Source organism: Castanea sativa, chromosome 8 (genome assembly GCF_040712315.1).
Source record: "Castanea sativa cultivar Marrone di Chiusa Pesio chromosome 8, ASM4071231v1".
In the NCBI taxonomy this organism is placed as follows: domain Eukaryota; kingdom Viridiplantae; phylum Streptophyta; class Magnoliopsida; order Fagales; family Fagaceae; genus Castanea; species Castanea sativa.
In genome coordinates this window covers 53,405,269-53,417,938 of record NC_134020.1, presented here as the reverse complement: position 1 = coordinate 53,417,938, position 12,670 = coordinate 53,405,269, and the positions used below count along the sequence as shown (strand labels likewise).

Here is a 12,670-nt window from a genome sequence, read left to right as displayed (position 1 = left end):
GTTCTCTGCTATATTTCAGAAACTTCATATGTTATGAAATCTTCAAAAGCCTCTTTATCATTACAGTCTTCTTTATAATTGGATTTGGCTGCATCAGGAAGCAGTCAAGTTCAACCTATTACTAAGTGGGACTTCTTTTTTAGTGATATAATTTTATGAGATTATTATTTCGTTAATTTTTCGGAAGTGGCTTTTCAGTGGAAGCATACCAGATTTTATGTGCAGGATGATTTATATCAGAACCTACCATATGATCAATATTTGGGAGGAGGGGGGGGGGGGAGGGGAAGAGGGTTAACTCACTCTTGGCAGTTTAGGCTTCCTCTAAGGCAAAAAAAAAAAAAAAAGTACATATGAACACGATCTATTCAGTGGCAGAGACATGGAGCCAAAAAGGACATGCAGCTGATTTGGATTTCCATAGGCTTTAAGATTACATGCATATTAAGCTATAACCAACTCTGCAGTGTCCTTTTAAAGTGTTAGGTCCATATCAGTATGATTGAGAACATAATCGAACAGCTGAAAACTACAGAATATATATAGTCATCACTCATCAACATTTGATTGAGAGGAAAAATTCCAAGAGTTGGATTAAAAAGATTATCGCATTATATTCCTGTTTGTAAGATATCCAATTCTTTGTACGTACATGACTTCAGGCATCTATATTGGTTATAGGACCTCTAAACCAGTGACGAGCACTGAAAATCCAAGAAGAAATGACAAGAATAAACAAACAACCAACCGCTACAGGAGTGTAGTTGAGTGTCTCATTAGTAATGGGATAGGATACAGGCAATGAGAAGAGGACTGAGATGGTTACCACCCAGAGAACGGCAACCCAACCGACAAGGATCCCGTAGCGGCCCAAGTTGAAAGGTCCGGGGATAAAGGACTTGCGTGCCAAAGTCACTCTAAAGAAGATGGGTAGGGCATAAGCAATGTACAGTCCAATAGTTGCTATAGATACCATAGCCTGAAATGCCACTGAGCTTCCAAGAGACTGCAAAAGATTTAGAACAAGGGTGTTAAAGGCTAAGTACAATAGTGTGTACTGGCCAACATAAAAAATGACATAACTTGGGACTTAAACAAGTTCAAGCCATATTTCCAATGTTGTGTTTTATAAACCTGTAACGATATCTACCCTTAGAACTGTCATTTAGTAAACTAAACAAACAAACATAAAAGAAAGAGAAAAAAGTTCATCACCAATTATATATCATAATTATAGATCTAGCCTTTTTCCACTTTTTGTTACAAATCCAACTCATGAAAATCACATAGCCCATATTCCTTTTGTTTGACATTATTTAGACAGATCCCCTCCTAATAAGGGTATTTGTACCAAACACCCCCTGGCCCCCCTTACCTTTTTTTTTGTCTTCAACTCATGCATGCTGGGAAAAGTCCAGGAAATAAATATTTCATGCTTAATTACTATGAAGAATACATTTGGAAAGGGACACATGTACGATACAATGTGTATGTGCCATCTTTGGGTCAATTGGCACCTCCTGTGTTTCAAACGGAGGCATCCAAGATTCATATCCTCCCTCACCCATTTGAAATGTGTAGTAGAATACTTGACTTACTCATGCAGGCATCACTAGTTTATGCGGTAGACATACTGTATGTCATAAACCCTTCAATAGTTTTTTGCAATTTTTCCTAGTTCTTTACTTAAAGAGGTCTTCTCCTAGTGCTAGAGTTATATCCAATACTAATAAATCAGTATCTTAAATGTATCAGATACAGTGTCAAAATTTTAATGCCAATGAAGTATTGGATTGATACTAGGAAGTATTTGAAAAGTATTATCTCTGATTTAGATAGATTTAAATATGATACAAATATAATTCCCTTGTAGATTTTTCCAGCTACATAGCTAGCAATTCTCATTTTATCCACTTAAAGAGAGACAAATTTCCCTGCACTGTAGTGGCAACTCCAGTGCATAACTATAAGCAACAAAGAACTCTACATATAATGTTATAATACCTATGATAATTACAAGAGTAAATCATCTAAAACACAAAAGGAGGGGGGGGGGGGGGGAGATGTGCATACCGTCAGCGCCATGCAAAATGATATAAGGGCAGAGAGCCACACAGCATTTATGGGGACCTCCTGATTGTTCACTTTATGCCAAACTGATGAAAATGGCATGGCTCCATCTCTAGAGAAGGCATAAGCCATCCTGAAAATGAATATTATGAAGTAAATAGTTAAGGGATCAAAAAGTGAGTCCTATCTCATGTTATTAAGTCAAAGAAATGTATGCTTACCTTGAGTTGCTAGTAACAGAACTCATACCACAGAAAAATATGGCAACAGCAACCACTCCCAAGCAAATAATTCCTCCAACGCCAGTGCCGTATCTACTCTTAAATACTTGGTAAAATATTTCAGCAATGGCATAACCACCAGCATCATTGTTTTCATTTAAAAGGTCTGATATGTTAGTTACTGCAAAGGTGATCCCAAGTATGTATCCCCATCCAACAATAACAGATATCCCAATGGAACTGATTATTCCTCTTGGTCCATTCTTATCAGCACTCTTGGTTTCCTCTGTCTAGAATTAGAAATTCACAGGAAACAGTAGGATTTAGTTACAGTTATATGAATAAATGCTAAGTCATCAGCAGAAAGAAAAGTGCCAAAACTCAAGGAATTGGGACTAAGAATGGCATAAATTCCAGATACCTTGTTTAAGATTCTGTTAATCTGAAATAAATTAACTGAAATATTTTGTAAGCAAGTAGAACTGAAAATAAGCACCTGATTTTATGAGCTTGGATTCGCATTACAATAATGACTAGCCATACTTGAAAAACTAAAAACATCTGATTCCAGAGATTTTGTTATTAACAAACTGTTCATTTTATTGTGTAGTGTCATGGGGTCACCTAATAAAAGTTTTGGAACTTCTCAGACATGTCAAGATCGACACTTTTCTTTCTGCTTCTGAAGGCAGTAATTTTTTTGAAGGGATGAAGAGAACAGTGCAATTTACCATATGAGCAGAGGCATCATACCCAGTTAGGGTATATTGACTCATTAGAAGTCCCAGAACAAATATGTATACTTTACTGTTGATTCCTTCACCATTATCGGTGTTGAAGTAAGTGAAAACAAACTTGGCACTAGCCCTCTCCGTCGCGACAGAGGGAATGAGAATCATAAGAACAAAGACACCTGAGGATGCCAAGAAGCATTAGAGATCCAAGAAAGAGATTTCCATGAGCAATACCATGGGAAAACTTGAAAAGGAGAAATGGCAAGGAAACTCTTCATACCTACTAGGTTCCATAAAGCAGCTAATTGTCCAAATAAAGATAACCACGTGATAGGAAGACTGTTGATGATAGCATGTAGGAGTAAAATTCCCCCATGGAAACAGATAACAACATATTTGGATGCCTCATATCCCCCTCCATTTTTTCCACCTGTGCTAAGTAGAATTATCACTGAAATCAGCTGTGCAAGTGAATAATCTATACTTGTTGTGACAGCCCACTGCAAATGAAAAGGTATCCAAATCAGTTAGAGTTCATAACAGATTATATCACATCCAAGACAAGCTTGACCTCCTAGTGGATTTTGAAGAACTTGAAACACCAGGACAGACTATGCTCAGTAATACCTGACCAACAATGTTGAACCTGCATAAACATAAAAATCATTTACTATGTATCAGAAGATGTGATTGCAGCAATTCCAAATTTCATGTATCTTATGATTGGCTTGACCAGCTGGTTCAACAAAATAACTAAAATTTTAGGCTTAGTGGCAACAGGAAAACAACACTGACCATCTCTTGTTTTTAAAGATGTACAACACTGACTAATGACTTTTCATTCATTGTTCAAATAAATATCAACTTATGACAGACAATGCATATTGTAACAAGCACTATAATTACAGGTTGTGAAAAAAGAAAAGAAAAAGGAGATAGCAAACAAGTCGTGTTGAGCACAATTTAAAGCTCAATCACCTTAGATCAATTTAGCTTTTTTCACTAGAAATTAAATTCCCTGCATGGGAAGTTGGCACCTTTTTCACGGCCCCAAAGGAACAAAACTAGAGTGGCAACCAAATAAGAAAAACCGATCATATTTTAAGAAATTGGGAAGTTATGAAGGATAAAGACTTTAAGCTTATATGGGAATTAATGCCATGGTCTACTATGATTGAAGCTTTAGCATCGACACCCCTAGGAATTGTTTCCCTGATAATTGAACTAAATGCCCCTTGAGGCCATAATCAGAATCAGATTAAGACAGCTAATGCAAATCAAATCCTGAGAATGCTTGCTGATGATTGCAGGTGGTTGATGATGACCTTCTGCCTGGAGGCTTGCATCATGCTTACCGGGAGTGTAACAAATGTGCAGACCTGTTAACAAAGAAAGGAAGTCTACACTCGAATAACAGAGCCTTTTGAGGTTTACCATTTCCCCATGAGGACATTAGGCCATTGTTGGCTTCTCACATTTCAAATATGTACCCCAATTGTATGTTGTTCCATTAATCTAATCCTAGATCCTTTTCTATCCACTTACTCTAAAACCCCAATAAAAAAAGTCAACCACTACCTTATTCTAAGTATTGCAGATCTCATGAATTCCAAGCACAACTTGAATTCCTCAACAAACATAGAAATACACAGCAGCAACAACAACAACAATTATACTAAAGCTTAGTCCGAAATCAAAGCACTTATTATGTCAACTTAACAGTGGTGATAAAAGCAATTAAGGTGTCAAACCAATTTATCTTTTTTCATTCTTCTTATGATTACTGCAAGTCAAACCAACAAAGTAACTTTCCAAGAAAATGATTACCATCCAGTTATCCATGAGGCAAAGGGTGCCCATCCTGGGCCAGCAAGCTTTGCACTCCAATAGTAGAGACCACCAGAGGTTGGGTAAGAGGAACAAATCTCACTCATAGACAACCCAACAAACATGGTGAACGCACCAGCTATTAACCATCCATAAGCTAAAGAAACTGGCCCACCATAGGTTAGCCCAGTGTTGTAAAGTGTGGTTACACCAGTAAGCACAGAGATTATAGAAAATGAAAACGCAAAGTTCGAAACCACCCTGCAATTCCCAATAACCAAAACCATAAACCTCAATGACCCACTTCAAGTTTTGCTATGAATTGAGGATCAAAGAGCAAAACAAAGCAAAAGAATGAGAAACAAGAAAAGGGTAGTTGAGAAAATTTACGATAGATCACGCTTGAGCTCTTGTTTGTAGCCAAGCTCATGAAGCCTGGCATGTCCTGAATCAACAGAAACGCCGCCGTTTTGAATACCAGAAACCATCTTCTCACAGCTGAGAAGAGTCAGAAATAGAAAGAGGAAGCAAAAGATTGAGTATTTGGTTGTTTCAGCCAAACATTCAATCTCTTTCCTTCCTTCTTGGAGTCTCTCTTTCTCTCTCTCTCTCTCAATCTGTATCCGATAGACCGATACTATAACTCTGATATTTTTATGCTAATTTCAATATTGTGTGAGAGAGAAGCAAAATCAAACGTGTGGAATGAAGAAATGTATATACTATATTTTTTGGCACTGTAGCAACTATAAGCACAATTTAATGGTCAAACAGAGCTGCCAATACTATATAGAAAGTTGGAATCTTTGATTTTTGTTAAACAAGTTGGAATCTTTGATAGCTGGAGAAGAAGGTGATGGTGACTGGTCAATGACTATATTATACGTGCTTTGCTTTGCTTTGCTTTGAACTTCGCAAATGTATCTTGATGATTTCCTGAATTTTCGTATCTAAATTAAAAAGTAGGCATGCTGACCTTTCGTAATTATTATAGTATAAAATGTACAGCTAGTTCTCCTACATAACCGTTATAATACCAGATTGTTTCATAGGCTTGATATTACATTCTATGGATGAGATTCTAACTCTTTTTTAAGTCTTAACAGCTAGTAGATCCCAAAGGCCAACAAACACATTTTTAAACACAGCTAGTAGTGTCATAAACACACATGCTAAAAAAATAATGGATATTCGAGATATATATATATATATATATATATATATATATATATATATATATTATAATTTGTAGGCATGATTCATTTTGATTATGCCTACATTTGGATTGCAATTTGCGTCTGACGTTTTTTGGATAGGTCCTATGCATGGTTCACAGGACTTATAAATACAAATTTCAGTAAATTTTTTTTTAAAATTAGGTCTCATGACACTATTCACATATTTAAAAATTATTTTATTACAATGTTTTTAGTTTTCAGAAAAAAAAAAGTATATATATATATATATATATATATGATTTTCTTGTTATTTGGATGCAGTTTGATTTAAAAGAATATATATATAAACACACGCAAAGACATCATTTAATGGGATTTGAATGAATTGTGTGGACAATCAATGACATGTCTTTTTTGGCCTGATTGGCTGATTGCAAAAATACATAATAATAATAATAATAAGATAATTATTGCTTTGACGACCGACTTGAGTGGGAACGCTTCAATTAAAGGACCACAAACACTTTCTTCTTAAAAAAAAAAAAGAAAAAAAAAGAAGAAGTTGTTTTGACGGCCACACCAAGTTACCCGCTAACAACATAGTTACAGGCAGTTTTTCAGTTTTTTGGTAACTTTTAACAACTTTTGACCATTTTTTATTATCTTTTTTGGTAATTTTTTTAACATTTTTTTAAAAAGTAAGATACAAAAAAAAAAAAAAAAATTAACAATATTAACATTAAAAAAAGAAAGAAAAAAAAGAATAGAAAAGAAGAAGACCACAAACACTTTGGGCTTTGTACGACCTCTTCAAGAAAGATTCACAGACACAGACGGTATATAGGCTTCTAGACTTTAAAGAGGATTCTGGTGTTGTACCATTTGACAAAGCAGTAATTTCCTTTACCTAAAATAGGACAACATATATTTTTTTTGTTTTTTTTTTTTGAGAAACAATAGAACAACAAATCTAGTGGCAAAATATTTGACAATTTTTTTTCACAATTGATAATAGATAAATCTTCACTGTAGAATAAACTTTTTCTGTTAATAGATTTACTTTAAAATGTTAAGGATCATTATTGGATGATTCAAAACAAATTATCATCAACGATAACATCACTTGCATTGCAATGACCAATATAATACAAAGACAAAGATATAATCTTTTCTCAAGAACAATTAAATTGAACTATATAATTTATATTTATTGGTCAATGCAATTATATGATTGACTAAAGTAGAAAATCTTAAGAATGAATTCTACCAAAGTTTGGTCCTAAAAATATATTTGGAGTAGTCCTTTTACTATGAATGAACCCTACTATTTCACTAGGCATCCAAAAACACCAAAACAGTGATGGACATGGTTGATGGTCCCAAAAAGTCAAGGATTGCCTATATATTGGAGAGAGAGAGAGAGAGAGAGAGAGAGAGAGAGAACTAATTAGCACATTCAGCAGGTGGATATATGACAGCACATTGCATAGAAATTTCATATATGAAAGGTAGAAAAATTGTAAAAATTGACTTGCATACATTTCAATTTGTATGCAATAAGTTGAATTTTCATTTCCATTTTTCAATGAAGTTATCATTTTCTTCACCTTGATATATTTTGAGACACAATGAAAACGGAAACTGAATCTTTGACTGGATAATCATATATGAAACCATTTTAAGCAACTTTACCATTCCCCTAAGCCATTAAAAGTTTTTACTTTAATAAAACTTTGCCCCTTCAAATTGCAAAGTCAAATCCAACATCTTTCACTAGAATGTAGGCATGTAATGGAGGTTGGATTAGTGACACCGACATATTTGGATTAAACGTCCTATAGTTAATGGGTACAAAATTGTAGGAGGACCTTTTGGTGTGGTGTGTAACTGTTCTCATCTGCTAAATGTAGAGTAGACTATTTATATCATTTTGAGGAGTTTTAGTATTCCCATGTTGTCCAAAAAACTAATTTTTTTTATTAAATTAAGTATGGCTTTCTTTAGATAAACTCTAATTAAATTATGTTTAATCTTCTATCATATCTAATGAATGAAACTCCAAATCAGATTCTTGCACAATTCTACTCTTGACTTGAAGTTGAGATTCATCGAATCCCTAAACTTAGGCATAACTCACATGCTTCTTTTTCTCCCTTATTGACACTTGACAGCTTAGCTTACACGAATGTGGATTTGTTTACACCACTTTGCTTATTAAATTGCGATTTTATTGTCTATCTTTGGTGCCTACCAAATATTAATGCACATGTTTGGGCACGTAATAATAGAGAGCACGAAAGAAAAGAACACAAACACACACTTTCTCCTTCCCTGTAATTGGGTTACGAGAAAGTATTATAAATCTATATTTATAAACGAAAAACAATCACAAGAAAAAGGAGAAGCAAACAAAACATGTTTCAATAAAACTATCACACCAAAATTATGTTATTGAAGGACTATTAACTTTCTCATTGGATTATGGCTGTTACAGTAATTTGCATCATACAATTGATGTGATGAGTTTTATTTTTTATTTTTTTATACAAGATAAAATTCTACTTTAACATAATCTAAGTGTATGTGTGTGTGAAGCTCCCTCCTGGAAACTTGAACCCCGGCCCTTGTAATGTGTACAAAATTTAGATAATGAGCTATTCTTTACTAAGATAAAGTTGATGAACAAAGCAATAATGGGTTTTTATATACTATTCAATAATTTTAAACGAGAAATTGAGCTCTCGGAATATAATTTTAGATCAAATTAATTTAGATTTGGGAAATTTATCTCTTGAATATATCGTAAGATATGATTTTGTACCACAAGTATGAGATGACCTACTATTCTCAACATAGATTTATCATTCAATTGAAAGGAATAAGCGCTTTTACTTGTAAACAAATTCAAATAATAACAAATTACTACCTAATAATCAAACTATTAATTTTCAATCATTAAGAGAATATCACACAATTTTCCATCATTAATGAGATAGGCCACTCTTATCCTTTAAAATCTATAAACCTTTCACGATTGGATGATCCAAAATAAATTGGGCTTGGAATAGATGGAATAGAAAAGCTAGTTTCAGCCATAGGGTCAAGACCTATTCAGTACTTAAGGCACTTCTTGGGTCATGATCCTAATTATCTATTGGGATCATAGACCACCGTCATAATTGGGCCATGGAACAGCAACAATATGAACTTCTGGTTATGGCATTTACACAATGGTTTAGGACTCTAAACTTTTCAACTTTAATAGGTCCATATTGTAAATGCAATGTAAGAGCTCAACATTGTTCAGACTAGATATTTTTCTTTATCTTAAAACCTATATTCAGAGACTCAAAAAGATCACTTGGTAAACTAATTTCAACCCAATATCATATTATTATTTCTAGGCATTGAAAAAGATAGATTTACCTTCCAATTTTTCCTATAATTGTAATGCTAGTAGGAGCGTCGTAACCCACCCCAATCCCAAACAGTTAGCCCATTGATTTTGGGTTTGGAAATGTAATAACTAATAGCCCAACCCCAAAGGCCAAGACAGAATATGAACCGAGATTGAGAGTATATAAACTAACAAACTCCACAAAAATAAATAGGAAAGGTAAAACTTTTAAAAATTATATGTAAATCAAATAAAATAATTAACTGAATGTCTAAGTAATAGGCCCAACATGTGATTTCAAAATACTAACTTAGAGTTTTAATTTTAAGTATTTAATAATTCATTTATTTTTCAATCTTAAATTATATACTACACCAAAAGTCACATGCTACAAGACAACAAGAGAGACAAAAAAAAAAAAAAAATCAACAAATAGATATAATTTATTAACTCATATATCATAGTTACGCATTGTTTATGTCATCTTTAATAACGTGTACGATAAGATTGATTGTAGCATTTCTCACATAGTCAAATGATATTGAAAGGTATTGTTTTGGATTGTATAGTAGTTAGTTAATAAACTCAAGAAGTAAAAATTAAAAAAAGAAAAAGAAAAGAAAAGTCAACAATTGATTTTTAGCATTGACTATTAAGTACCATTACCACGTGTGACACAAAATACAATTGTACAAAAGGATAGGAAACAAACCGTACCAGCCAGTGATCCAAGAAGCAAAAGGGCCCCAATCGCTGCCACAGAGCTTGGCACTCCAAAAGTAGAGCCCACCAGAAGTTGGAAAAGCAGAGCAAATCTCGGCCATAGATAGACCCACAATCAGGGTCAACATTCCCACTATGGGCCATCCATACACCATTGTTAAGGGCCCACCATAGGTGAGTCCTGTACTATACATTGTGGTCAGGCCTGTGATTACTGATATGATGGAGAAAGTTACTGAGAAGTTCGCTATTGCTCTGCACAATGCAACAACAAAGAAAGTAACAAAAACCCATTACTACCATTTCTTCTATTTTAGATTCCACACAACATTTTGAACATTGTACATAGCTCTTTTTGATAAATCCCCAAAAGGGTATGAAACAAAGTGGAGCTCTAATAGTCTAATTATTAAGTTGAAGTTACACTATGATCAAAAACCATTACAAAATGTCTTCTTTCATTTTCTAAAGTTTTGTTTAAATCTATATATCTTGTGTATCTAATGTGGGGTTCTCAGTCACACGCTATGAAAAATGAAACGTACATATCAGATGAATGAGATAAAATTATAATTAGAATTATTATTTCAAAACTTGAAATACATGCATGAGAAAATTCTTGCCTAAACTATTATACCAAATGTGGGTGTTGGATTAAAAAGAAAACTAGGAAAAAAAGAAAAGAAAAAAAGAAGAGAAAGCAAGCATACGAGAGGCCCCGGGTGAGTTCTTGCTTGTAACCAAGCTGTTTCAAGCGCACATCATCGGAAGAAATGGTGTCTTCGTCAGCAAGAGGTTGATAGGAATAGGGTCCTCCTTCTTCTGCAATTCCAATTCTGCTGCTATTCATTTTTTGGTTTTGCCTTGAGAGTCTCGGATTGATTCTAAGCTCTGTGATTTTGATTTTTGTATATATACATAGCTACCTCTGAAGTCTGAAGTAATGGTTTGGTGAAAAACAATATAATATATATATATATATATATATATATATATATATATATATATCTAATCTAACAGTCAAATTTTGTAGTATAAAGATTTCAAAGAATGGGAGATCTTTGACAAGTTGGTTCGAAATTTTTAGATGTGGGGCCAAATTTATATATAAAATAAGATTCAATCTCCCTCTATTATTCTTTGTCAGATTGGCAGTAACATAATTTATCTATCAACTGCTTTTGTGGCCGCAGTTTTTCTCTATTTAGTATATTTACCAACTGTACAGAATATTCAATGCCCCTCATATTTTAGCTTGATTTAAATTTTTTTAATCTAATTCTACTTAATTTTTGATAGTTTCAAAACTTTGGATCTCGAAAAGTTTTAATTAAAACTTAATTAAATTACGTCTAAAACTTATGCAGCATTAAGAAAACCTGTCATATGTATCACAAAAAGGTGACATCTCCATTAAATTGTTTGTGTTTTATTTTAATTTTATTTTAATTTTTTGTTTTATAAGCTTTCCTTCTTTCATTATTATTTATGTTTTTTTAAAAAATAAAATTACCACATGTAGGATTTAATTACAACCTTGCGGCTTCTGTTATTTTTAGTTGACAAACAAGTGAGTTTGGAATTTTGGATTGGCTTATTATTGATTGCTTATTTTCTCAAAATGGGTAAAAGTATAAGGATTTGTATATATACTTACAAAAACCAAAACTTTAAAAAATTGTATATAAACAAATAAATAAGTTTAAAAAGATAAAGTCCAGTTCATCCCAGTATGAGTATATGCTTGATGTCGGACTTATTATATATCCACGCACATTACACAATCAATTAAATTGGGGCATCACAATATATGCCACTAAAACAATCCTCTATGTGATTAATATATGGATTCTTTGAATTGCTCCAATACTTGAAAGGATCCATCACTAGAAAAGTTTCACTAATCTTTCATGAAAATAAGTGTTTTGGTGCTAAATAACACGACTTTTATATTATTGAGAAGTAGAGAAAGTCTAACCATTAATAAACTTCTTTAAAATGTCCTTAAAATATCCAAAATTAGAACTTATTTCTCTTTTTTGTATGTGGCTTATCATGATAAACAGATAAAGTTTCTTATCTTGTTGAAGAAAATGTCACCATATCCTATCAAATGGGTGGGGACTTGTGGTAGCGTGATGAACTGCCCTTGCGTTCAAGCAAGTCTAACCATCTGTTTCAAAATGGGTGGAGTACCGTGATAAAATTCTACTGTTCAACTAAAACTTTTAATTTTTTTGAAAATGGATGAAAATATCATTGTTTACTTGGAGGACCACAATTTGACTTCCTATAACCACTTTAAAAATAGGTCTGTGAATGTAATGTCAAATGTCATAAAAAATTTAAGTATGTTTTCCTTATCACTAATTGGTTTTGAAATGAATTGACATAACTCACATAACATTTTTTTTTTATAATTCTTATATAATAACAATTGTTTACCACCTCCCCAAATAAGAGGAATATTGTCATAAGAGTTGTTTTATTGCTTGTGGTTGAGTAGTTATTGCACTAAGG

The 12,670-nt window shown here is 33.2% G+C and overlaps 1 protein-coding gene across 3 annotated transcripts; it reads right to left on the bottom strand.

The window, feature by feature from the left end:
• Positions 1 to 562: 562 nt before the first annotated feature.
• Positions 563 to 11,062, bottom strand: LOC142607512 (amino-acid permease BAT1 homolog). 3 transcript variants are annotated; one of them, XM_075779044.1, is made up of 9 exons: positions 10,861 to 11,062; positions 10,145 to 10,405; positions 4,853 to 5,113; positions 3,653 to 3,671; positions 3,306 to 3,525; positions 3,023 to 3,204; positions 2,292 to 2,581; positions 2,074 to 2,203; positions 563 to 1,006 (listed from the first exon to the last, which is right to left on the bottom strand). In XM_075779044.1, exons 1-9 carry the CDS (start codon positions 10,998 to 11,000, stop codon positions 659 to 661), a joined length of 1,851 nt encoding a protein of 616 aa, XP_075635159.1. In that variant the 5' UTR covers positions 11,001 to 11,062; the 3' UTR covers positions 563 to 658. The 3 variants fall into 3 exon arrangements, with proteins under 3 accessions (XP_075635159.1, XP_075635157.1, XP_075635158.1); XM_075779042.1 differs by lacking the exon at positions 4,853 to 5,113 and having other exon boundaries at positions 10,861 to 11,060; XM_075779043.1 differs by lacking the exons at positions 10,145 to 10,405; positions 10,861 to 11,062 and adding an exon at positions 5,243 to 5,549.
• Between the last annotated feature and the right edge of the window lie 1,608 nt (positions 11,063 to 12,670).